The sequence below is a fragment of the Crocodylus porosus genome, unplaced genomic scaffold (genome assembly GCF_001723895.1).
Source record: "Crocodylus porosus isolate Cpor-Errol unplaced genomic scaffold, CroPor_comp1, whole genome shotgun sequence".
Lineage (NCBI taxonomy): Eukaryota > Metazoa > Chordata > Crocodylia > Crocodylidae > Crocodylus > Crocodylus porosus.
Window position 1 is genome coordinate 2581517 of NW_017728945.1, and position 19595 is coordinate 2601111.

At 49.1% G+C, this 19595-nt stretch overlaps 1 protein-coding gene across 1 annotated transcript in view; it reads right to left on the minus strand.

The window, feature by feature from the left end:
- The window catches only part of LOC109320493 (excitatory amino acid transporter 5-like), a 65716-nt gene that overhangs the window by 41918 nt on the left and 4203 nt on the right, over window positions 1–19595 (minus strand). Inside the window, exons 2-5 of the mRNA XM_019550625.1 lie at window positions 14580–14659; window positions 5952–6164; window positions 3195–3237; window positions 1187–1409 (exon numbers count right to left, since the gene is read on the minus strand). Of these exons, the coding sequence (XP_019406170.1) occupies window positions 1187–1409; window positions 3195–3237; window positions 5952–6164; window positions 14580–14659 (559 nt within the window). The remainder of the gene's footprint in view (window positions 1–1186; window positions 1410–3194; window positions 3238–5951; window positions 6165–14579; window positions 14660–19595) is intronic.

Genomic DNA, 19595 nt, shown 5'->3' on the forward strand with positions numbered 1-19595 from the left:
CTTTTAATTGGTCTCCTGATTCATTATGGATTTGGAGATTCAGCCACCGAATCAGGCCAAATCTCCTCCAAATCGAATCAGCACCTGAAGCTTCGCACAGCCCTACTTCCTGGTCACTGCTACCTTCCTTTCTTTTGTGCCTGCCCTTTTCTTCTCCCCTTCTGGTCTATTTAAAGCACCTTTGTATCTTCTTCAACTTTCTCCCCTACTGCTCTGACCATGCCATCTCCAGCCCTCTAATCCCGAACTGCTTTCTGTTTCTTACCACATCAAGTTCAAGCTCCTGTCTTGACTTCCACCTTCACATAATCTACCCCAATTTCTATAATTGTCTTTACTCCCACTCTTATCTCCTTACTTCTTCACTCTTCTTTGTTTCCTTCCCAGTTTTGCACCTACCATCATTTTATCCCCTGTGCTTGGAACAGTCTCTAAATTCCTGTCTTCATCAATTCACCTGATTTTCACTTTCCTCCTTGATATCTACTTTTCAGAACTTTCCTTTCTTGTTCTGTTCACCCATCATTTTTCCCCGTTTCCCCTTCTCTGAAATGCTAGCTTTTGTCTTGTCCTAGTTCAGTGGAGGGGAGCGGTTGCTATTCCTTATTCATATGCAAATTTCCAGAGAAATGGCTGAAAATGATTTATGTTGATAACTACTCAACTATAACCTAATACATTTTCAAAGGTAGCCTGTTTGCCAATTTTCCATGAGCTTCAACTAAGGAAAAATTAGAATCATTGTTGTGTATTTGCTAGAGGACCCTAAACATATTACAGATATTTTACTGAACTTCATATAAGGTGTCTTTAAAACCAGTTGCTTATATGTACTTAGAAATGATCAGGAAATGCATCCTGCACTGAGAGAATGTGTGCTGAAAATTTGAAGGGGACACAATACTTTGCTCACTACAGTCAATGTAATCTTAGTAACGGCCCCATTATTGTAACGCACAAGTAAAGGGTACAAGATGCCTTCTATGCCCAATCCACAAAGGACACGAGTTGTTACAGCTTCAACTATAAAGCTTGATAGCTCAAGCTGAAGCAGTTCACGCATTTCGCTTTGGAGATCTCCAGATTTCCTGTGAGTAATCGCACTATCCTGCCTCCATTATTAAGTAACCAGCATAAAGTTGGGTCACTTTACAGCATGAACGCTCATTCTGTATTTAGCGAGTACCTATTGTAGCTGAGAAGATAACAATCCCCAAGACATTCATTTCATTGCTGGTACCGGGCAGGGTCTGGTAGGTCATTTCAGGAGATGGGGTGATCTCAAGAAGCACAGGCCTGTTGATTTCAGGATTTTCCCCATCTGGCACAAAGTAAACAAAACTGATAGATTTCCCTGGGCTGTTTGGAAAGCCCGAAGTCTTCACCACGGGGACGAGAACTGTTCGATACTGGAACCAAATCAAAGAAATGCAAAGTCAATGTCCTACTGGCAAACGGCTCGGTCCTGCTGCCACTGAAGTCAGCCACAAAAGTTGCGCTGACTTGACTGGCCAGGATCATGCCCTGAATCTGCAAGGAGGAGCTTGAGGTATGTTTTGTATGAGTCTTGATAGCAGCCACAGCTATACAATAAACCAGTGAAGGTATCATGTCCTTCAAATTGCAGCCCAGGCTTTCTCGCGTGCGCTTTTGAGACTGCCCTTCTCGAAGGGACAGACACAGCGCTTGCCACTAGTGTGTGAGCAGGACCCTGTAGGCCGTGATAGACATTACACTTTACAACCTGATTAATGTGTTGCAACCTGTAACATGATACGCGTGCATGGGGTTATATCTCATGTAAGACTGTTAGATGACACAAGAGCAGATGGATTCACCTTTTGTGTTCAGCCCCGGCAGGAGCTCCCAGTGTGGGCGTGTTTACCACTGCCTCTGGCTAGGAGAGTGGCTGGTCACAAAGCATCTTGCATTTTCTTTGTTTCCCTCAAGCCTGTCTTTCTCTCTCCATTTTTCCATTCCTTTTTTCCTTTCTTCCCTTTATTATGGCTCTCATCATCATCTCCTCTCATTTTTTAAGTCTATTTGTTCCTTCCTTTTCTAACTTTGTAATTTCACTCTTTCTTGTCTCTCTCTCATCAGCCCCGGCCCCCAAAACCTTGCACACGCGTCCCTGCTTTACAGTTTCCCAGTGCAAATCCAGCAAATGCAAAACACACACTCACCTGGAATCAGGTGGGCTGCACAGACCCTCTGATCCTCACTGTGCTTGCTGCACAGACCCCCCTTACAGAGCATCCAGCCCATTGTCCTTCCCTCCCCCTACCAGCTTCTCGCCTTTCTTTGATTTCCACCACGTGTAGCCTTCGCTCCCCCCAGCCCTCCAAACACACAGACCCATACTGCCATCCCCCTTCACTCACCTCTCTTCTCCCCCTTCTCCCCAGGCTTGCTCACCTTCCCCTCCCTCTGTCCCAGCATCTTGCTCTTGGTGTCCTTTGCTTGACTTTCTCCCTTTACCAGCTCCTGCTGGGGACTCCCTCTGCACACCTGGACATGCCCTGTGCTGCCCTTCTCCGGGGAATGGTGGCCATGGCAGGGAAGGGGAGGAAGGGCTGCTTGGGGGCCTTACCATCTGGTACCAGCAGGAGCTGGAGGAGGGGAGAAAGGATGGCTTGGTCCAGGCAAATGTTAACAACCAGATTTCCAAAGGCCTGGAGCCCCTTTGAGCTTTAGAAAACCCAGCCCTATGCACAGATGAAGGTGGCATGTTCTGTGGGAAAGGGGAGGGACCTTCTTGTTCTTCGCAGGCAGAATTGGGGGGTGTCACCACAGAGGAACCCCCTCCAGGCCCGCTATGCACTCATGGCCAACAAAGCCATGAGCACAGTTAGGCATGTGTGCATCTCCAGCAGATGTTGCTGGCCAAAAGCTTCAGTCCCAGCACCTCACACCCTGGGAAAGGCTCTCTTCTTTTGAAGAGTCGCAGTCCCTGTGAGTCTGCACGTGGTGAGCGTAGCCCCAAAAGTAGGTAGAGCCAGCAGGAAGGGAGGGAGTGGGGAGGAGGGACTCGTGACCAAGCTTGTGCAGGGAAAGGTGCTGTTCTCCCCTCCTCGGGAAGCCATGAGACCCAACAAAACTGCTGGCAACTGCTCTATCCTGTGCACCATGTAGCTCTTCTGATTTCTCTCAGCAGCCCTGAGCTGGCTGAGGGGCTCGGGAGGAGGTGAACTCACCTGCTGGAACGAAGCCTCAATCAGGTTGGAAGGAAACATATTTCTGCAAGAGATTAATGATACAGGAATGTAACAGCCTTTTGTGCCTGAAAGTCCCTGAAACTTGAAAGGCTCTTCTTGTGATTAAAGCAACTAAAGGCACAATGACTCAGGCTTATGCAGTTCCTCTAAGTCCGCTACCCCCTGTCACAGTCTGAAACAGGAAGGGAACTGAGACTGAAAAGTGACAAAGGGGCCATGGATCCAGTGATGTAAATCCAGAGCTGCAAAGCCACAGTAGTGTGTTTTGAGGACTCAGCTGTCATAGCATTCACTTTGTGTTTTAATTTGCTATTGGACCAAATCCTTCTGTTTGTCCCAAGGACAAGCCCTAGGGAGTGCAGGGAGTCCTACAGAAGTGGGGACTGCTGGCTTTGGTCTCTGGCTGTGCCTGACATTGCAAACCTCGAGGTGAGCACAAACTACTTGGCATCCCCCTTGTTGCATTAGGAGGCCTGCAGGTGGCAAGTCCAGTCCAGACCCTGGTAAAGGTAGATAGAGGTAGCAGGGTAGAAAGGGGATCACAGCCAGAATGCCAGGAGATACACGCATGATTCGCTCCACTTGCACTTCTGGCAGTGACGCTCCTGTGAAATGTGGCTGGCACTCGAAGCTGCCCTCTGCAAGCGTGACTCAGGGAGCAGCAGGAGCGAGCAGGCAGCATCTCCCAGCCTGGGGAGCTGGCTCAGGTGCCTGTAGAGTGCTCCCACTTCTGACAATGATACCAGTGTGTTTTCTAAAGGGAGTTTTCTCTTTGAATCACCCTGACTAGCTGCCGCTTTGTAAAGGGAATGGCAGAGCAGCGAGCAAACAGTGGGCATCTAACTAGTCACACCTCGGTAAGGCAATTACTTTGGAAAAACACATTTTTTCAAATGCTTCATGACATGCCTGTGCATGCACACCCTTCCCTGCTGAAGTCTGCCAGCTCTGGAGGGAGGGAGCTGCATGACCCAGCAACAAGTGGGCAACGGGGCACAGCCACCAGAACATCTTTAAGGCTAAGTACAGTCAGTCAAAAACCTGAGGCTGAATCAATTCAATCTTCACAGGTTAGGCTATGATGAGTAGATTGACCTGATAAGCAAGTGAGCAGACATTTATTTTTGATTCAGGAAATGCAGCCACATGCCTGCAGCGGCCTAGACCAGAAGCCAGGGAGTGCTAGAGCATGCCTTCCTGCTCAGCTGGAGCAGGCAGCTTGGGTCAAGGCTAGTCCACCCATCCTACAGGAAGAGGTTTGCTGGGGAGGTGCAAGGCATCCTGGGATGCTGGGGGACTGTGAGTTAACTTGAATCTGGAAGGGATTTGGGACAGAAGCTCAAAAAACCAATTTCGCCTAAATCAGTTAAGGCTAACACTATATCCATTCAGATTTATCTTAAACTGGTTTAAAAGTGGTTTATGTGCAATGAACTACTGCTGTGTTAAAGATTTGAACTGGTTTATAATCACTTATACCAGTTTATGCATTCGATTCAGTGATTCGAATTGCTGTCCTGACTCGATTCAGCTGAATCTGATTGAGAGATTTTGCTGCTGCCAAATCAGCCGAATCTTTGAATCCCACAGGCCACAATCCCCGCCTGGTCTCCCAGGCTGCCCCACCCCCCCCAGCTACCGGCCCTTTAAAAAAAAGAAACTAAACCCCCTGAATTCACTGGGTGCTGCCAGGTGGGGTGCAATACCTGCTGCCCCCCACTGCCCTGTGCTGGTGGGGGGATCTTCCATGAGCCCCCAGAAGCCCCAATGTCACTGCAGCAGCTGGTGAGTCCAGGGTTGTTTTTTTAAGGGCTGGAAGCTGGGGCAGGTGGGGCAGCCATGGCAGGGCTGGGGGAGCGGGTAGGAATAGCAGAGCCTCCCCATGTGTGTGGGGCAGTAGGGAGCAATGGGGATTGCCCCCCTGCCTGGCAGCACCCGGTGAGTAGGGGCTTTTTTTAAACAACTGGGAGCTGGCAGAGGTCCCCCCATGGACCCCTTCCCTCTGCTCCAGTCCCTCCTCCCCTGCCCCTTACTTATCAGCACAGAGTCCAGGTCCAGCTCCCTGCTGCAGCCAGCGGGGACTGCCCAAATCACCAAAACTCTCTGAATCGTTTCCAAATTGATTCAGAGAGCTTCGAATCAATTTGGGCCTTTTAACTGGTGTTCGATTCGGAGATTTGGCCACCGAATCAGGCGGAATCTCCTCCAAATCAAATCAGCACCCAAAGCTTCGTACAGCCCTAGTAATGTCTGTTCCTAGTCCAAGGGAACACATCTGGATCTGTGGCTCCCCTAGTTGAGGGGACCTGTGCCTGGGGTGTGGGTTCAAGTTCCTATTCCACATACTGGGCCCTTGAATGTGATCATATTGTGCCCTGCTCATGTCCCTACCAGACAGATGGCTCCTTCTCACTGCTCTTTGTGATAGTTGTAATGGTAACACGATGGCATTTTTACCGTTTTTTCCTGGGACTTTAAAGGGTGGGAAAGGATCGCATTTAGGTATCCAGATTCAAGGCCACTAGAAGTGGCTTTAAATGGGTGGAATAGGATCTGGCACTTTGGGTCTTATTTAGTGCTGGTGTGAACAAGGAGATGGAGCGAATGGAGTCAGGGTTGAATTTGGACAGTTACCTGTTCAGTTCATCTGCAGTGTGGGACAGTTCTGGCTATCAACAATAACTGAGGGCAGTGTTTATACAATCAGGGCTAATACCAAAGATGCTGTAAAAGTACCTGATTAAGTCCAATAAAGCATCAGCTGAACTTAATGCTGCTTTTGCCACAGCGTATTCTTCTTTTTGGGCAGCGGCACCCGGATGAATGCTAGTCACAAGAATGATCCCAACAGTCACAGCCATGAATGTTGTCCAAAGGTAATAGGTGAGTGTGATCAACCCCATCTTCCCGCAGGCATTGGAGTCCATGGTGGCCAGCCCTGACATAAGGCTGAAAAAGAAAAAAATGGGCTCAGCAAGTGCCCCCCCGGATGCATAAGAGAAGCCTGTGGCAGAGCCCCCTCAGCTCAGTCTTCACGGGGCACTTGCCTCCCACAGGCAAGGTCTGCAGGGTCTTGTCACCCCAGCTCCACAGTATGAGCTCCAGCATCTCTTGAGTGCAACAAATATGACGCTCCTCCAATCATGAAATGCCAACAGCACCATGAAAAGGGAACAGGGCCATCACGTAAAACAATGCAACGCTCGCCTGCAGCGAGGTAGCAGAAATCGAGAGGTTTAGAGAAGAGCAAACACTGGCTAAAGATCTGGAGAGACATTCACAAAAGGACTTAAGAGAGGAGACAGAATAGAGCAATGGCGTCAGGAATTCCCTTTTAGCTCTTTTTATAATTTATGATAGGCAGACAGTCAGGCTGGGTGATGATAATCGTTATTTCTGGCCTCCAGATTGTTCCTCAGGAGAGAGCAGCAGGGCATTCAGTGAAATAAGGCAATGCTTTTTAAAAATATGGGAGCAAACATGTCGGCTGAACTAGCTGTCACAAGGTTTTGTAGACCAAGGCCAGACTTCCCTGCAGAATTCCAGCCGGTTCCTACCACGGTGGTTCTTACAGGCCCAGACGCAGGAGCAGAGTTGCTCCTACACTTTAGTCTGGTGACTTGGAGTTAGACATAAGTTGCACGTCTGTCATCCACTAAGTAAAACACAATTCTGCCCTAAGAGCTTAGAAGGCTTAGAAAGAAAGACCTGTGAATAATAAGAGCACCCAGACTTATCTGAGATGGAGGAGAGTCATTCTGGGGGATCTACCGCAGCTCAGCTAAATCAACGGTAACTATCGTTTATGTCCACTCTTATCCCAGGGTAAGTGGAAAATAAACGGAGGCGGTTTAGCCCTGAATGAAGCAGGGTTAAGTTACCGCAGTTTAGCTTCACTTAGGAGTGGAGAGAGAAAACAGCTGATATATGGTCACAAGTAGTAAGTCCTCCCCTTTATGCCCAGAGTCAAACCATAAGCCAGACTTCCCCTACAGATAGGTATTGCAGACTTCTCACTTGCGGGCTTTCTTGTAACTTCTTAGGAAATACCTGATACGTCTACGTGCGCCCCTACGGCACTGTTGTTACTGCACCATGCTGGCAGCTTACGGTTATTTTTAGCCCCTGCGTTGCTGTAGTGGTACTCTATGCCGAGGGAGCACATCGCTGCGTCGATATAGCTGTGGTGACAACAAAACCATAGTCACGCAGCCCTCTTTAATGGAGGACTCATTCACAATCACCCTTTCACTGGCACCACTGCAGCTAGCAGCTATTTACCACAGGTTAAGAGTGTACACACGGGCAGTTGCCAGGGGGTAGCAGAAGCCTTGCTCACTTTTTATAGTTCACGTTTCTAGCTTTCAGGCACAAACCCTTCTTCAGGTGTAAGGAGAGTCAGCTGGTGCTTGCCTACTCTCTTGGGCGGAATAAACACATAAGCCAATATGCAGAATGCAGATCTGTGAAATGCACGGTAAGTGGAAGTGAAACCACAGTAGCTTAGCTCCCATTTACTGTGGGTAAAGCTTGCAGACAGGTTGTTCTCAAGCCGCTTGCATCCACCTTCCTTTAGCCTCCAGTAAGTTGTTCAAATGTCCATGGCCTGAGGAAAACATTGGTGGGAAGCGACACTTTTTGGCAGTTTGTAACTTGGCCAAATATGGCTGAATTTTTACCCAGAAGCCACAAGGTCAGTGCCCTGCAACTATTTCAAGGTCCTGATCCAGTCCTTGAGAAGTTAGTTCTCTAAACCATGGTTGGACAGTTTTTTATAAAGGAGAGTGATACGCAACCTGAATGTAGAACTTGCTTCCTTCTTTACCGGGCACGTCTACGCGGGATGCATCACTAGCATTGGCGGGCACAAACCATGATGCTGTAGCTATTGCGGCCACAGCAACGTGCTCCCTTGCTATAGTGTATCGCTTACGGTGACGTAGTGGCTAAAAACAGCCGTGCGCTGCCGGCATGGTGCAGTAACGGCTCTTACTGTGCCATCATTTAGTACTTCCTCATGGAAATACTAAATGATGGCAGAGTAATAACAGTGCTGTAGGGGCACATGTAGACGCACCCACTGACCAGGTAGAGCTCTCTCCTACGGGCTGCTGAGTACTAAAGAGTGGTGGAGACAGAAAAGGTGAGTATTGCATAGTTAGATTTGCTCGGTCTCAATCCAAAGAAGCTTTTTCAAAAAGGCTGAGAAATGGGCAGTACCTTCAGCTGTATTAATTCATCTCTAGCCTGTACCGTGGGGGTAAAAGGAAGAGACGGGGCTTTGTTCAGAGCCCAAGTACAGTAGGATGTAGTGTGTTACAGCAGATCCAAAAGAGGTTATGTAGTGTGTTATAGTAGACAAAACATGACCTTCAAAAGCAGAAGCAGTGCTACCAACTCGCACAAGATAAGAAAACTGAGGGTTAGAAGGGAAACTTGCTTTGATTGTTCAGGCACCAGTTAGTCATGTAATTTGGAGCTCTGTTGCTTCACATACTTAAGCACTTGCATATTTTTACAAACACCGTGGGGCTACCCGTGTGTGCAAGTATTTGTAAAAGCACCTGCTTAGGTATACGTGTTTATCAGCTTGCCCTACCTCTGTGCATGTAGGGTGGTGCTTCTCACCCAGGGTGCCATGGCACATTGCAGTGCTGCAAAATCTCTTCAAGGGTGCCACAAGGGGCTGTGCAGTATTAGCAATGCAAACTAATATCAGCATTGCAAATACATTTATTCACAAGATAAACCCAGAGATTTCAAATAGGCATTCGTAGTGTCAAAAACATTCGGACCTGCTGTGGTCTTTCTGAGTTTTTTGCAACAGAAGACTTGCTTTATTTTTTTTCTGTAGTCAAAAAACGTATGAAAACTAAGAGTTGGCATTTTCTGAGGGCTGCCTTGAGTTTAACAAGGGGTGTCTTGAGTCTAATGAGGGGTCCCTTGAGTCTAACAAGGCTGAGCACCGCTAATATAAGACGAAAGGAACACTTGGAAAAAAAATAGGTGCCCAGTATTAAGCAGAACACAAGTAAAGCAAAAATATGAGATAACATCCAAAACACAGTAATATATCTAGTAATATAAACAAGGATTTTCAACTGAAGTAAGGAATGAAGGTCTTGATAGCATACTTTACTGCAAACATCTTATTGCTTAGGACAGTGGTTGTCAACAGGGGGTACTTGCACCCCGAGGGGTACTTAAAAGGGTCGTAGGGGGTATACAGAGCTCCGTGGGGGGGTGTGCAACCACAGCACAGCACGGAGGCAGCCAGGAGCGCAGCCTGGCCACATGGAGAGCAGCCAAGTTCAGCGGGTAAGTTTGTTGTAGGGGGAGGGAGCGGGGCTGGGGCACAGGACTGAGCCGCGCGGGGCAGCTCCTGCTGCTATGTGCACTCATGGAGGGCATGGGGGGCTTGTGCCCCCAGATCTGCATGCAGGGCAGGGCAGGCTGGGGCTGGGGTGAGGCTGGGCTCCTCCCAGTGGGGGCTGGGCTGCACTTGAGGCAGACAGCGGCAGCACCGGGAGGACAGTTGTGGGGGCTACAGTGAGTTCTGGAGTGGCTGCAGCCCCCCGTAGCCCCACTCCCGTAGGCCCCTGTGGTGAGGGAGAGAGTGGGGCTGAGATTGAGGCTTGAGCATGGGCAAGTGCTGCCCAGAGCAGGACAGAGCCACGAGCAGCATTTCTGGGGGTGCGGGTGGGTGGCCGCTCCTGCTGCTGCATGCACCCCAGGGGGCACGGCGGGTGCACGCAGTGGCGCGAGCTGCCCTCCCATGTCCCCCAGACGAGCTGCTTGTGGCGCTGTCCTGTGCTGCGCCCCAGCTAGCCCCAGCCCCAACCCCACTCCCTCCCTCACCACAAGGCATGGGAGCGGGGCTGTGGGGTGGCTCCAGCCCCTCCAGCATTTGCTGTACCCCCCCAGCTGCCCTCCCAGCACTGCCGCCACCCACCCTGGGTGCAGCCCACCCCAGCCCCTGCCAGGAAGAGCCCAGCACCCCAGCCTGCAGCAGCAGCCTGCCCACCCCCATGCACAGATCCAAGGACACATACCCCCATGCCCTCCCGGGGTGTGTGCTGTGGCAGAGCCGCCCCCTCTCCCTGTGTCCCCCAGTCAAGCCGCTCGTGGCTCCATCCCACGCCCTGCCCTGGCTGAGCAGCACCTGTCCCTGCCGCGCTCCCTCCCTCACTGCAGGGCCTCAATCTGTGCGCCCCCCCCCAACAAGAAAAAAATATTAAGGGGTACATGAGGTGAAACTTTGAGACCAAAGGGGTATACTTGTTAAAAAAGGTTGAAAGCCCCTGGCTTAGGATAGATATCTTGCATTTGGAAACACATGTTCATGTCAGGCTACTGAACAAAACACTGACTTTTATTCTTCTGTTGTGTCATTAGAAGTCGCCTTGTACCTTTGATATAATTCATGTGCATGTGTACATGGTGTCTATCGCACATTACCATAGATTTTAAAAGGAAGACCCGAAGATTAGAATATTTTTTGATGAACATGTGTCTAAACCAGATCAAACAATTGGATGAAAAGATTCCTTTTTTTTCCTCGGGAGGGGGAGGGAGGGGGAGGCGAGGGTTGTTTGATAGCTGGGTTTTTCTTTATGGAAAAAGCAAAGTAAAATAGTTTTAGTAAAACCTTTGTCTTTTGGTACAGTTTTTGGTTAAAAAAAAAAAAAAAGAAGTGTCTTATTTAAAAATACTGAAAAATTAAATTTGGGGGAGGTTTAGTTTTTATTGGAAAATTATATAATTGTCACAGGAAATTATTTGCCTTGATATTTTACAGTCATCTGTAATACAATCTTATAAAAGCCCTCTGAAAGTATGGTGCTAATATTGGTAGTATCCAGTTCTCATATAGCATTTTTCAAAGGGTGTGGCCATTATCCTCATTTTCAGATGGGGAAACTGAGGCAAGGAGTGTGACTTCCTCAAGATCCCGCATCAGGTGAATGGCAAAGCTGGGAATTAAATCCAGGCTTCTAACACTAGGCCGTGCTAAAGAACAGCAGTTCCACTAGGCCAGGACAACTTGAGGCTATGCAGCATAAGACATGCAATTTAGTTATTTGCCTCTATAGCCACATGTATATTCTGGAAATCAGACGGACAGGTGCATGCTGTTAGAAGGGTGATTCATATGTCTAAAGGCCCAAGGGATTACTGTGACAGCGCATCACGCAGGCAATACAGTTTCACTCAGTGGTTCCCATGTACAGCCCATTACTTGTAGCTGACCCAGGGCTGATGGTCTAAAAAGGCATTTCTATTATATTTTAGATGTAAAACCTTCAAGTGATGCTGTCTGCCGCACACATGCATAGTCCTGGGTGGATCTAGGATTTTGAAAAGGGGGATGCAGATGGTGTGCTGCATAACTGAATATAACACGGGGTGGGCGAAATATGGCCTATGGGCTAGTTCTGGCCTACCAAGGGATTTTGTCCGGCCCATGGCAGGTCTCTGAACCCTGCCCAGTCCAAGCAAGGGGAACCTGGGCCATGGTGTGAGTGGCTGGTCCCGCCACTGCTGGGTGCACAGCAGGCTGGGGCAGCTCGATGGCCAGACTTACTTCCCAGCAGCCCCTTTAGTGGCAGCTCCTTCCAGCTGCTGCTGCTGCCAATCTCCACTGCTGCCACTGGACCTGGCCCTGCTGCCTGGGCACCCTGGCCCGTCTAACCTGCACCCACTTCTGGAGGTGCCAGACAGAGCGGGCAGGGTCTCCGTGAAGACTGACCCAGGACCCACGTGGGGCTGGGCATGTGGCCGTGCAGATGGGATGGGGCTGTAGGCAGGTGAGGAGCAGCATCCAGAAACAAGACAGGCAACCCTTCTCTGAACTCTCTCAGGCTTGTCCACGTCCTTGTTAAAGTGCGGTGCCCAGAACTGGACGCAGGACTCCAGCTGCAGTCACACCAGTGCTGAGTAGAGTGAAAGGATCACCTCCTTGGTTTTGCTGGAGATGCATTGATCGATGCATGCCACAGTATTATTTGCCCTACTGGCTACAGCATTGCACTGCCGGCTCATGTTCATAGTGTGGTCTGTTATTACCCCCACAGTGCTGGTCAGGTCGGTGTTGCCAAGCCTGTAGTTGTGCAGGGGACTGTTCATCTCTAGGCAGAGCACTTTAATGCTCACTATTAGGGCTGTGCTAAGCTTTGGGTGGTGCTTTGATTCAGAAGAGATTCGGCCTGATTCAGTGGCCGAATCTCCTATTCCGAATTGAATCGGGACCAATTTAAAGGTCCAAATCGATTCAAAGCTCTCTAAATCTTCGGAAAAAATTCAGAGAGGTTTGATGATTTGGGCAGTCTCCGATGGCTACAGCAGGGAGCTGCAGCCGCTCCGAAGCTGGTAAGTACTAGGGGTGAGGGAGGGGGTTTGGGGGAGGAGACCATGGGGGGGACCCCTGCCAGCCCCCCAACCCCTCCCTTCCCCAGCCCCTCCATGGCTACCCCCTGCCTGCCCCAGCTCCTGGCCCTTTAAAGAAAAGTCCCAGTGCTCACTGGGTGCTGCCAGGTGGGGAGAGGCAATCCCTGCTGCCCCCCAGTGCTCCAGACTGCATGGGGGGCTCTGCATGAGCCCCCCCACCTCCCCTCACTCCCTCAGCCCCCCGACGGGTGCTCTGCCTGGCCAGCTCCAACCCTTTAAGAATAAAAAAACCCCAAGAAAAGCCCCTGGATGCACCACTCCTGTGGGGGCCTCAGGGCTTTGGGGGCTCACGCAGAGCTCCCCATGTGGTGCGGGGCAATGGGGATCACCCCCACCGACAGGAGTGGTGAGTGCAGGGCTTTTCTTGTTTTGCTTTTTGTTTCTGAAAGGGCTGGAGCTGCCTCGGGTGGGGCTGGCGAGGCTTGTGCAGAGCCCCCCATGCAGTGTGGGGTAGTGGGGGGCAGCAGGGACTGCCCACTGCCTGGCAGCACCCGGTGAGCCAGGGCATTTTTTTCCAAAGAGCCAGAAGCTGGGGCGGGCAGGGGCAGGCATTGCCAGGCTGGGGGGGATGGGCCTAGCTAATTCGGAGATTCGTCTGAATTGATTTGAATCACTGAAGCGAATCGCCGTCCCCCAAATTGGCCGAATATGAATCTGAAGTGAATGCTAGCCACTTTGCACAGGCCTACTCATTATCAGTGCTTTGCTATCAGTCATTTCCATGCCTGAGCTAATGTTCACCTGAATTAATGTTTATAGCGTGAGTTAAAGACAGTCTGCAGGGCTGTGAAATAGGAGCTACATTACCAGGACCAGCTGCCAGGCAGCAGAATTGCAGAAGAAAGACTAACTCGAGTAAGGGAATATTAAGGCCATGAAAGGAGAGATGGTCTCTCACACCGGTGGGATGAAGAGCTTGGCTGGAATCAGGCAGGTTACAATGAGCCATGAAGACAAGTGACTCCCTGTCTGCTGCCTGAACAGAAATGCTGCTGCAGCTTGTTTTACACTTTGAGTGAAGCAGGATTTAAGGAGGGGGTGCAACTGCACCACTTTGGATCCACCTTTGCACATAGTCACCCAGGTGTGCAGGGCTGTGTGTGCCAGGACAGAATATCAGCACTTGCATAAATGGCCTCTTTGAGATGTATATGACCAAAAAATGCCAAATAGGTGACCAAATCTGGACACCTAGTCATTCAGAAAAGAACAGGGCACCCATGTGTGCACTTCACTTTTCAGGCAGTGGATCATTTGTGCGTTTGTCTATGAATCTTGTCTCTTAAAGAGTCCAGGTCTTGTCTACTAAGGAGCCCAGTATTGTTGGGTGCTCCTGAGTGCCAGAAAACACACTCCAGTCTGCTTTAGGGGAAAAGAAAAGGAAACGCATCTTTCAGATTCCTAACCTTAAAATGTCACCAATGTGGAGCTGTTGAAAATGTTTTTGCCTTTCAGTATTTTCTCTTGGCACGCTGAGGTTAATTTAATGATAATTCAGAGACATTACTGGGAAGGACTTGTTTCCTATATGCTTAGGGGTCATCACCATGAAAAGACAATAGAGAGACTCTGAGCCTTTCTGGGAAGGATAGGATATAAATTTAAATAGTATACAAATAAATAGGTATGGGAAAATAAGCATGCAAGGACCACATGCTGGATTTATGATGGCATTATTATTACAGTTTTTAGCTGGGGATGCCTGTTTTTCTGACGGACCAGGTATAAATATTAGCAATGGCATATATGCAAATATGCAGTCTAATTATCACTTGCAGAGGGAACTGCCAACATCTGAATGTTTCCCTCTGGCATAAGGGGTGAAGAGGGCAATTTAGCTCCTGAGAATGTAGCTAAAATGATTTGGTCCACATGTTTTAGTAAATGTCAACTTTACTGTGCGAGAGTCATTCTTACCTGGAAGTAATGAGGGGAAGAATCAGCATTTTCAGCAACCTCATAAGAAGCTCTCCAGGAAAGGAAAAATACTGCTTCTCCTGCACAAAGAAGAAAGGAAGCAAATCAGGCAGGAGAGGGAGACAGAATCATGGAAAAGTAGGGCTGGAAGTGACCTCCGGAGGTCATCTAGTCCAACTGCCTGCTCAAGGCAGGATCATCCCTACCCTAACCATCCCATACAAATCCTTATCTAATTGCACATAATCAACCCTATCATACAACTACAAGGCATATTGCCCAAAGACACGAAAACATGCTAACCTGTCACAAGTAAAGCAAGGGGACAAGGGCTGCCAGTATCTAGTTGCTGCAAGGGTTGTTAAAATGCACGCAAGAATCCAAGGATGAGGACCATGTAACCCTCTTGGCCGAACAGGGAAGTCTAGGAAAGCCTAAGGGCAAAGAAAGAAGTATACAGGCTGTGGAGACAGGGGGTAGCTACCAAGGAGGAGTATACCTCCCTGGCTCGCACTTGCAGGGAATTGGTTAGGAAGGCCAAAGCAGGATTAGAACTTAGGCTGGCGACAAAAATTAAGGACACGAAAAGGTCCTTCTTCAGGTTTGTAGGGAGCAAAAGGAAGGTGCAGGGTAGCAGAGGACCCCTACAGGACAAACTAGGGCAATTGGTGATAGAGAGGGAAGACAAAGCTGAGTTCTTTGCATCTGTATTCCTAGACACAAACCAAGACACATCCCTCAGTTGGATCATAGATAGACACAGGAGGGCCACCAGCCTACCAGCTGTTAGCGCAGACGTAGTGAAGGGGCACTTGGAGGGGCTGGATGTGTTCAAATTGGCAAGCCTGGATGACCTTCATCCAAGAGTGCTGAAGAAATTGGCCAGTGTCATAGCAGAGCCGCTGGCACGGCTGTTCGAGCACTCATTGTGCCCTGGTCAGGTCCCGGAGGACTGAAAAAGGGCCAATGTGGTCCCTATTTTCAAGAAGTGGAGGAGGGAGGAACCAGGAAACTGTAGGCCAGTTAGTTTCACCTCCATCCTCGGGAAAACTCTGGAAAAATCATTAAGGATCACAGGGGAAAGCCATTCCATCTTGCAAGAAATGTAGTCAATGGGCAAGGAAGCCCCCTTGGCTGAGTAAGGACCTGTTTGACCTCATTAAACTCAAAAGAGAAGCCTATACCAGTTGAAAAATGGGAAGCATCACCAAAGAGGACTACTCAGCACTCGCCTGCACCTGTAGAGAGTGGTCCAGAAAAGCCAAGGCACAAACCAAACTCAGGCTAGCTACGGGAATCAAGGACAACAAAAAGTCCTTCTTTAGATATGTGGAAAGTTGAAAAAAGACCAAAGATAGCATTGAGCCTCTGCAAGATCTAATGGGGCAACTAACATCCAATACCCAAGAACGGGCCAATCTCCTAAATGACTTTTTTGCATCAGTTTTTCACCCTCCCAAGGGGTAACACTGTCAAAAAGGACACAAACCATCCTGGGAGCATGTGACAGGCCCAAAATTGATGTGAATCAGGTGAGAGGACACCTTGAGAAACTGGGCATTCACAAGTCTGCGGGCCCAGACAAAACGTACCCGAGAGTCTTTCAGAAAACATGTGGATGTTGTTCTTGCTGGGGTTGCTTGATCTCAGCTGACTTCCCACCTATGGTGGGGGGGCTGGACTCAATGATCTAATGAGGTCCCTTCCAGCCCCTAATGTCTGAAATCTATGAAATCACATTTGTGGGAGCCCAGCAGGGAAATAATGGTCAAAGGAAATCAGCACAGGTTCGTTGCAGGTAGATCCTGCCTGATGAACGTTGTTTCTTTTTATGACCAGGTCACAAAATGCTTAGACGCAGGAGTTGAGGTACATGTCATCTACCTAGACTTTAAGAAGGCCTTTGATACAGTATCACATTTGTTCTCATAAATAAACTGACAGGCTGTGATGTAGATGATTACACAGTCAGGTGGGTGGCAAATTGGCTTAGGGGTCGCACCCAGAGAACGGTGGTGAATGGGTCAATATTGACTTGAAAAGATGTGGGCAGTGGAGTCCTGCAAGGCTCGGTCCTTGGACTAGCGCTAGTCAATGTCTTCACCAGTGACTTGGACGAGGGCATGGAAAGCACCCTGTCCAGGTTTGCAGATGATACCAAATTATGGGGCAAAGTTAACACACCAGAGGGTAGGGAATGGATCCAGGTGGATCTGGACAGGTTGGAAAAATGGGCAGAATGAAATAGCATGCAGTTCAACAAAGACAAGTACAAAGTGCTGCACCTGGGCAAAAAGAACCACTAACACACTTACGGGCCAGGTGAGGCGACCTTCTTAGCAGCACAGCAGTGGAAAGGGATCTTGGAGTCATAGTTGACTTCAAGATAAACATGAGTCGTCAATGTGATGAAGGGATCAACAAGGCTAACTGCACTTTATCATGCATTAGCAGATGTATGACTAACAGGTCCAGGGATGTGATGCTTCCCCTCTATGTGGCACTGGTCAGGTCGCAGTTGGAGTACTGCATCCAGTTTTGGGTACCGCACTTCAAGAGGGATGTGAACAATCTCGAGAGGGTTCAGAGGAGGCCTCTTGTACTGTCAGAGGCCTGCAGGCAAGGCCCTACGAGGAGAGACTGAGGGACCTGGATCTCTTCTGCCGTCGCAAGAGAAGGCTGAGAGGTGATCTTGTGGCTGCCTATAAATCAGGGGAGGGCAGCAGGGAATAGGAGATGCTCTATTTACTAGCCCCCCCCCCGGAGTAACTAGGAACAATGGCCACAAGTTGACAGAGAGCAGATTTGAGTTGGACATTAGAAAGAACTTCTTCACAGTTAGGGTTGCCAGAATCTGGAATGGGCTCCCAAGGGAGGGGGTGCTCTCCCCTACCCTGGGGGTCTTCAAGAGGAGAATGGATAAGCACCTAGCTGGGGCTGTCTGTCCCCAGCACTTTCCTGCCCAGGGCAGGGGGTTGGGCTCAATGACCTACTGAGGTCCCTTCTGACCCTAACATCTATGAATCTATGAGTATCTGCCTATATGGTGTCTCCTTCTCCCTCTAAGAATTATCTTAATCATTGTCATAACCACCATATATTATAGTCATAGTGTCAGAGAGAAGGGCTGGAAGGGACCTCCAGAAGTCATGTAGTCCAGCCAGGGGTGGATCCAGAGGGATGCAGTGGTGTGGCTGTACCCACTTTTGGATTGGGTTATGCCAAAGCAGCCTCTGGGGACTTTAAAAAAAGATCCCTAAGGCATGTGAAAATCCTCCTTCCCTTCCCCTTCCTGTTGAAAGGCACAGTCCTTCTGTGTTCAACGTAAGAGCCCAGAGTCTTGAGTTTTGGCCTCTGTTCTGAGGAGAGTTGATATATTTTCTCTAATAAAATGTTAATGAAGAATTCAAACACAGTCTTTGAGTAGGGAGCAAGTGAGGACCCTAATCAGTAGGCCATAGTCATGCTACCTTTCCTGTGTATCACCCCCCACACACACCGGGTTGTGTAGTGTTTTTTGGGTGTGTGTTTTGACATAGGCAAGATGGCCCCTGTTGTTCTGGCCATGTGCTCAGCACCCAGCAAGCTGGGGCCTGTATCTCGGGGAAATATGTAAAAGCCTCTGGTTTCATTGGCCAGGGGAAGCAGAGGATGCTTCAGGCAGATTGGTTGGGACAAAGATTAACATGTGGCTCTCTGTGATCGGACAAGGCGTGGGTGATGTCACACCATATATATAAGAACCAGGGCTGTGCAAAATTTCACCTGGCATTTCGTTTGGAAGCTGTTTCAACGTGCTTTGGGTTGAAAACATTTAAATCAATTTTTATGTTTCCCCATAATAAGCTATTAGCAAAACATCAAAACAGCGTCGAAACAGCAAAAGAGTTTCGACTAAACAAAATGGAACAGCGCTTTCAAAACAAAACAGAACTCAAAACAAAACACTGTCCTGTCGAATCCCCGAAGCAGAAATCGAATCGGGACAGTGCTGGTTCACACAGAACCACTCTAAGGCTCGCTCGCTCTCCTGGGGCTGTGGAGAGCTGCCCAGCTACATCAGGAGCACAAAAACCTGCTCCCCCCTCTTCAATGGAGAGGTGGGTAAACCCTATTTGAAGGGAAAGCCTCAGATAGAGGGAGAGAAAGTCAGTTTTGGAGTTTGAGACTCCTATTTCCTTCCTCTTTCTTTCTTTCTTGCTTTCTTTCTTTCTTTTGTTTTAAGTTGGTTAATGCCATGGGGGTATTAATCCCTAAAGCAAACTTCCCAGGAATGGGTCCTGGCTGTTGCTGGCTACACTGGCCTTAAGTGGGATTAACACCAGGGTGCTGTTCACTGGAACAGTGTGCCCAGGAATGGGTCCTGGCCCCTCTATTTTGTAAATGTATCATCTCAGCATAGGGCATAGCTGAGACTGCATGTCCAGGCTGCAGCCATAGCCTGGGCCTTTTTTCTGCTGTTTCTACGCCTACGGTGTTTCAGCCCAGCTGTGTAGCTGACCCCCAGCTACATGTTCAGGCCTCAGTGCAGTATAGGCCTGGCCAACTTTTGCTTCAGGCCTGACAAAGTAGGCCTATCTGACCTCTCCTTCGATGTTTTCTTCTTGAAGTTTCTGCCCAGCAGAGCTAGGAGTGGGACTAGGAATTTAGGGGTGCAGCATGCTGTCTGGAGCTACAGTTCACCCCTCAAGACCACCACATGGAAGTGGGAATTTGCCATTCAGTGTTTCAAGGATCGATGAGGGGCCCTTTGCAACACAGAAGTGCCCTAGCAGCTTCCTGCGGCCCGGTGGATGCAAGGACCAGCTCAAAGGACTCCCCAGTGAAGCCCCCTCTCCAGCCCATTGCTGAAGGGCAGGTGTAAGGATGCCAGACTGCCTGGGCATGGGTGAAGCCTCTCCAAGAGGGTGCAATCTATGAACTATGCCATGTAGTTGGTAGTGTTTTAAATTGTATTTAGTGTTTTCTTTGCCTTTGCTTCTGTAATACATTTACCCTCTGTGCTCACAGTGCGCG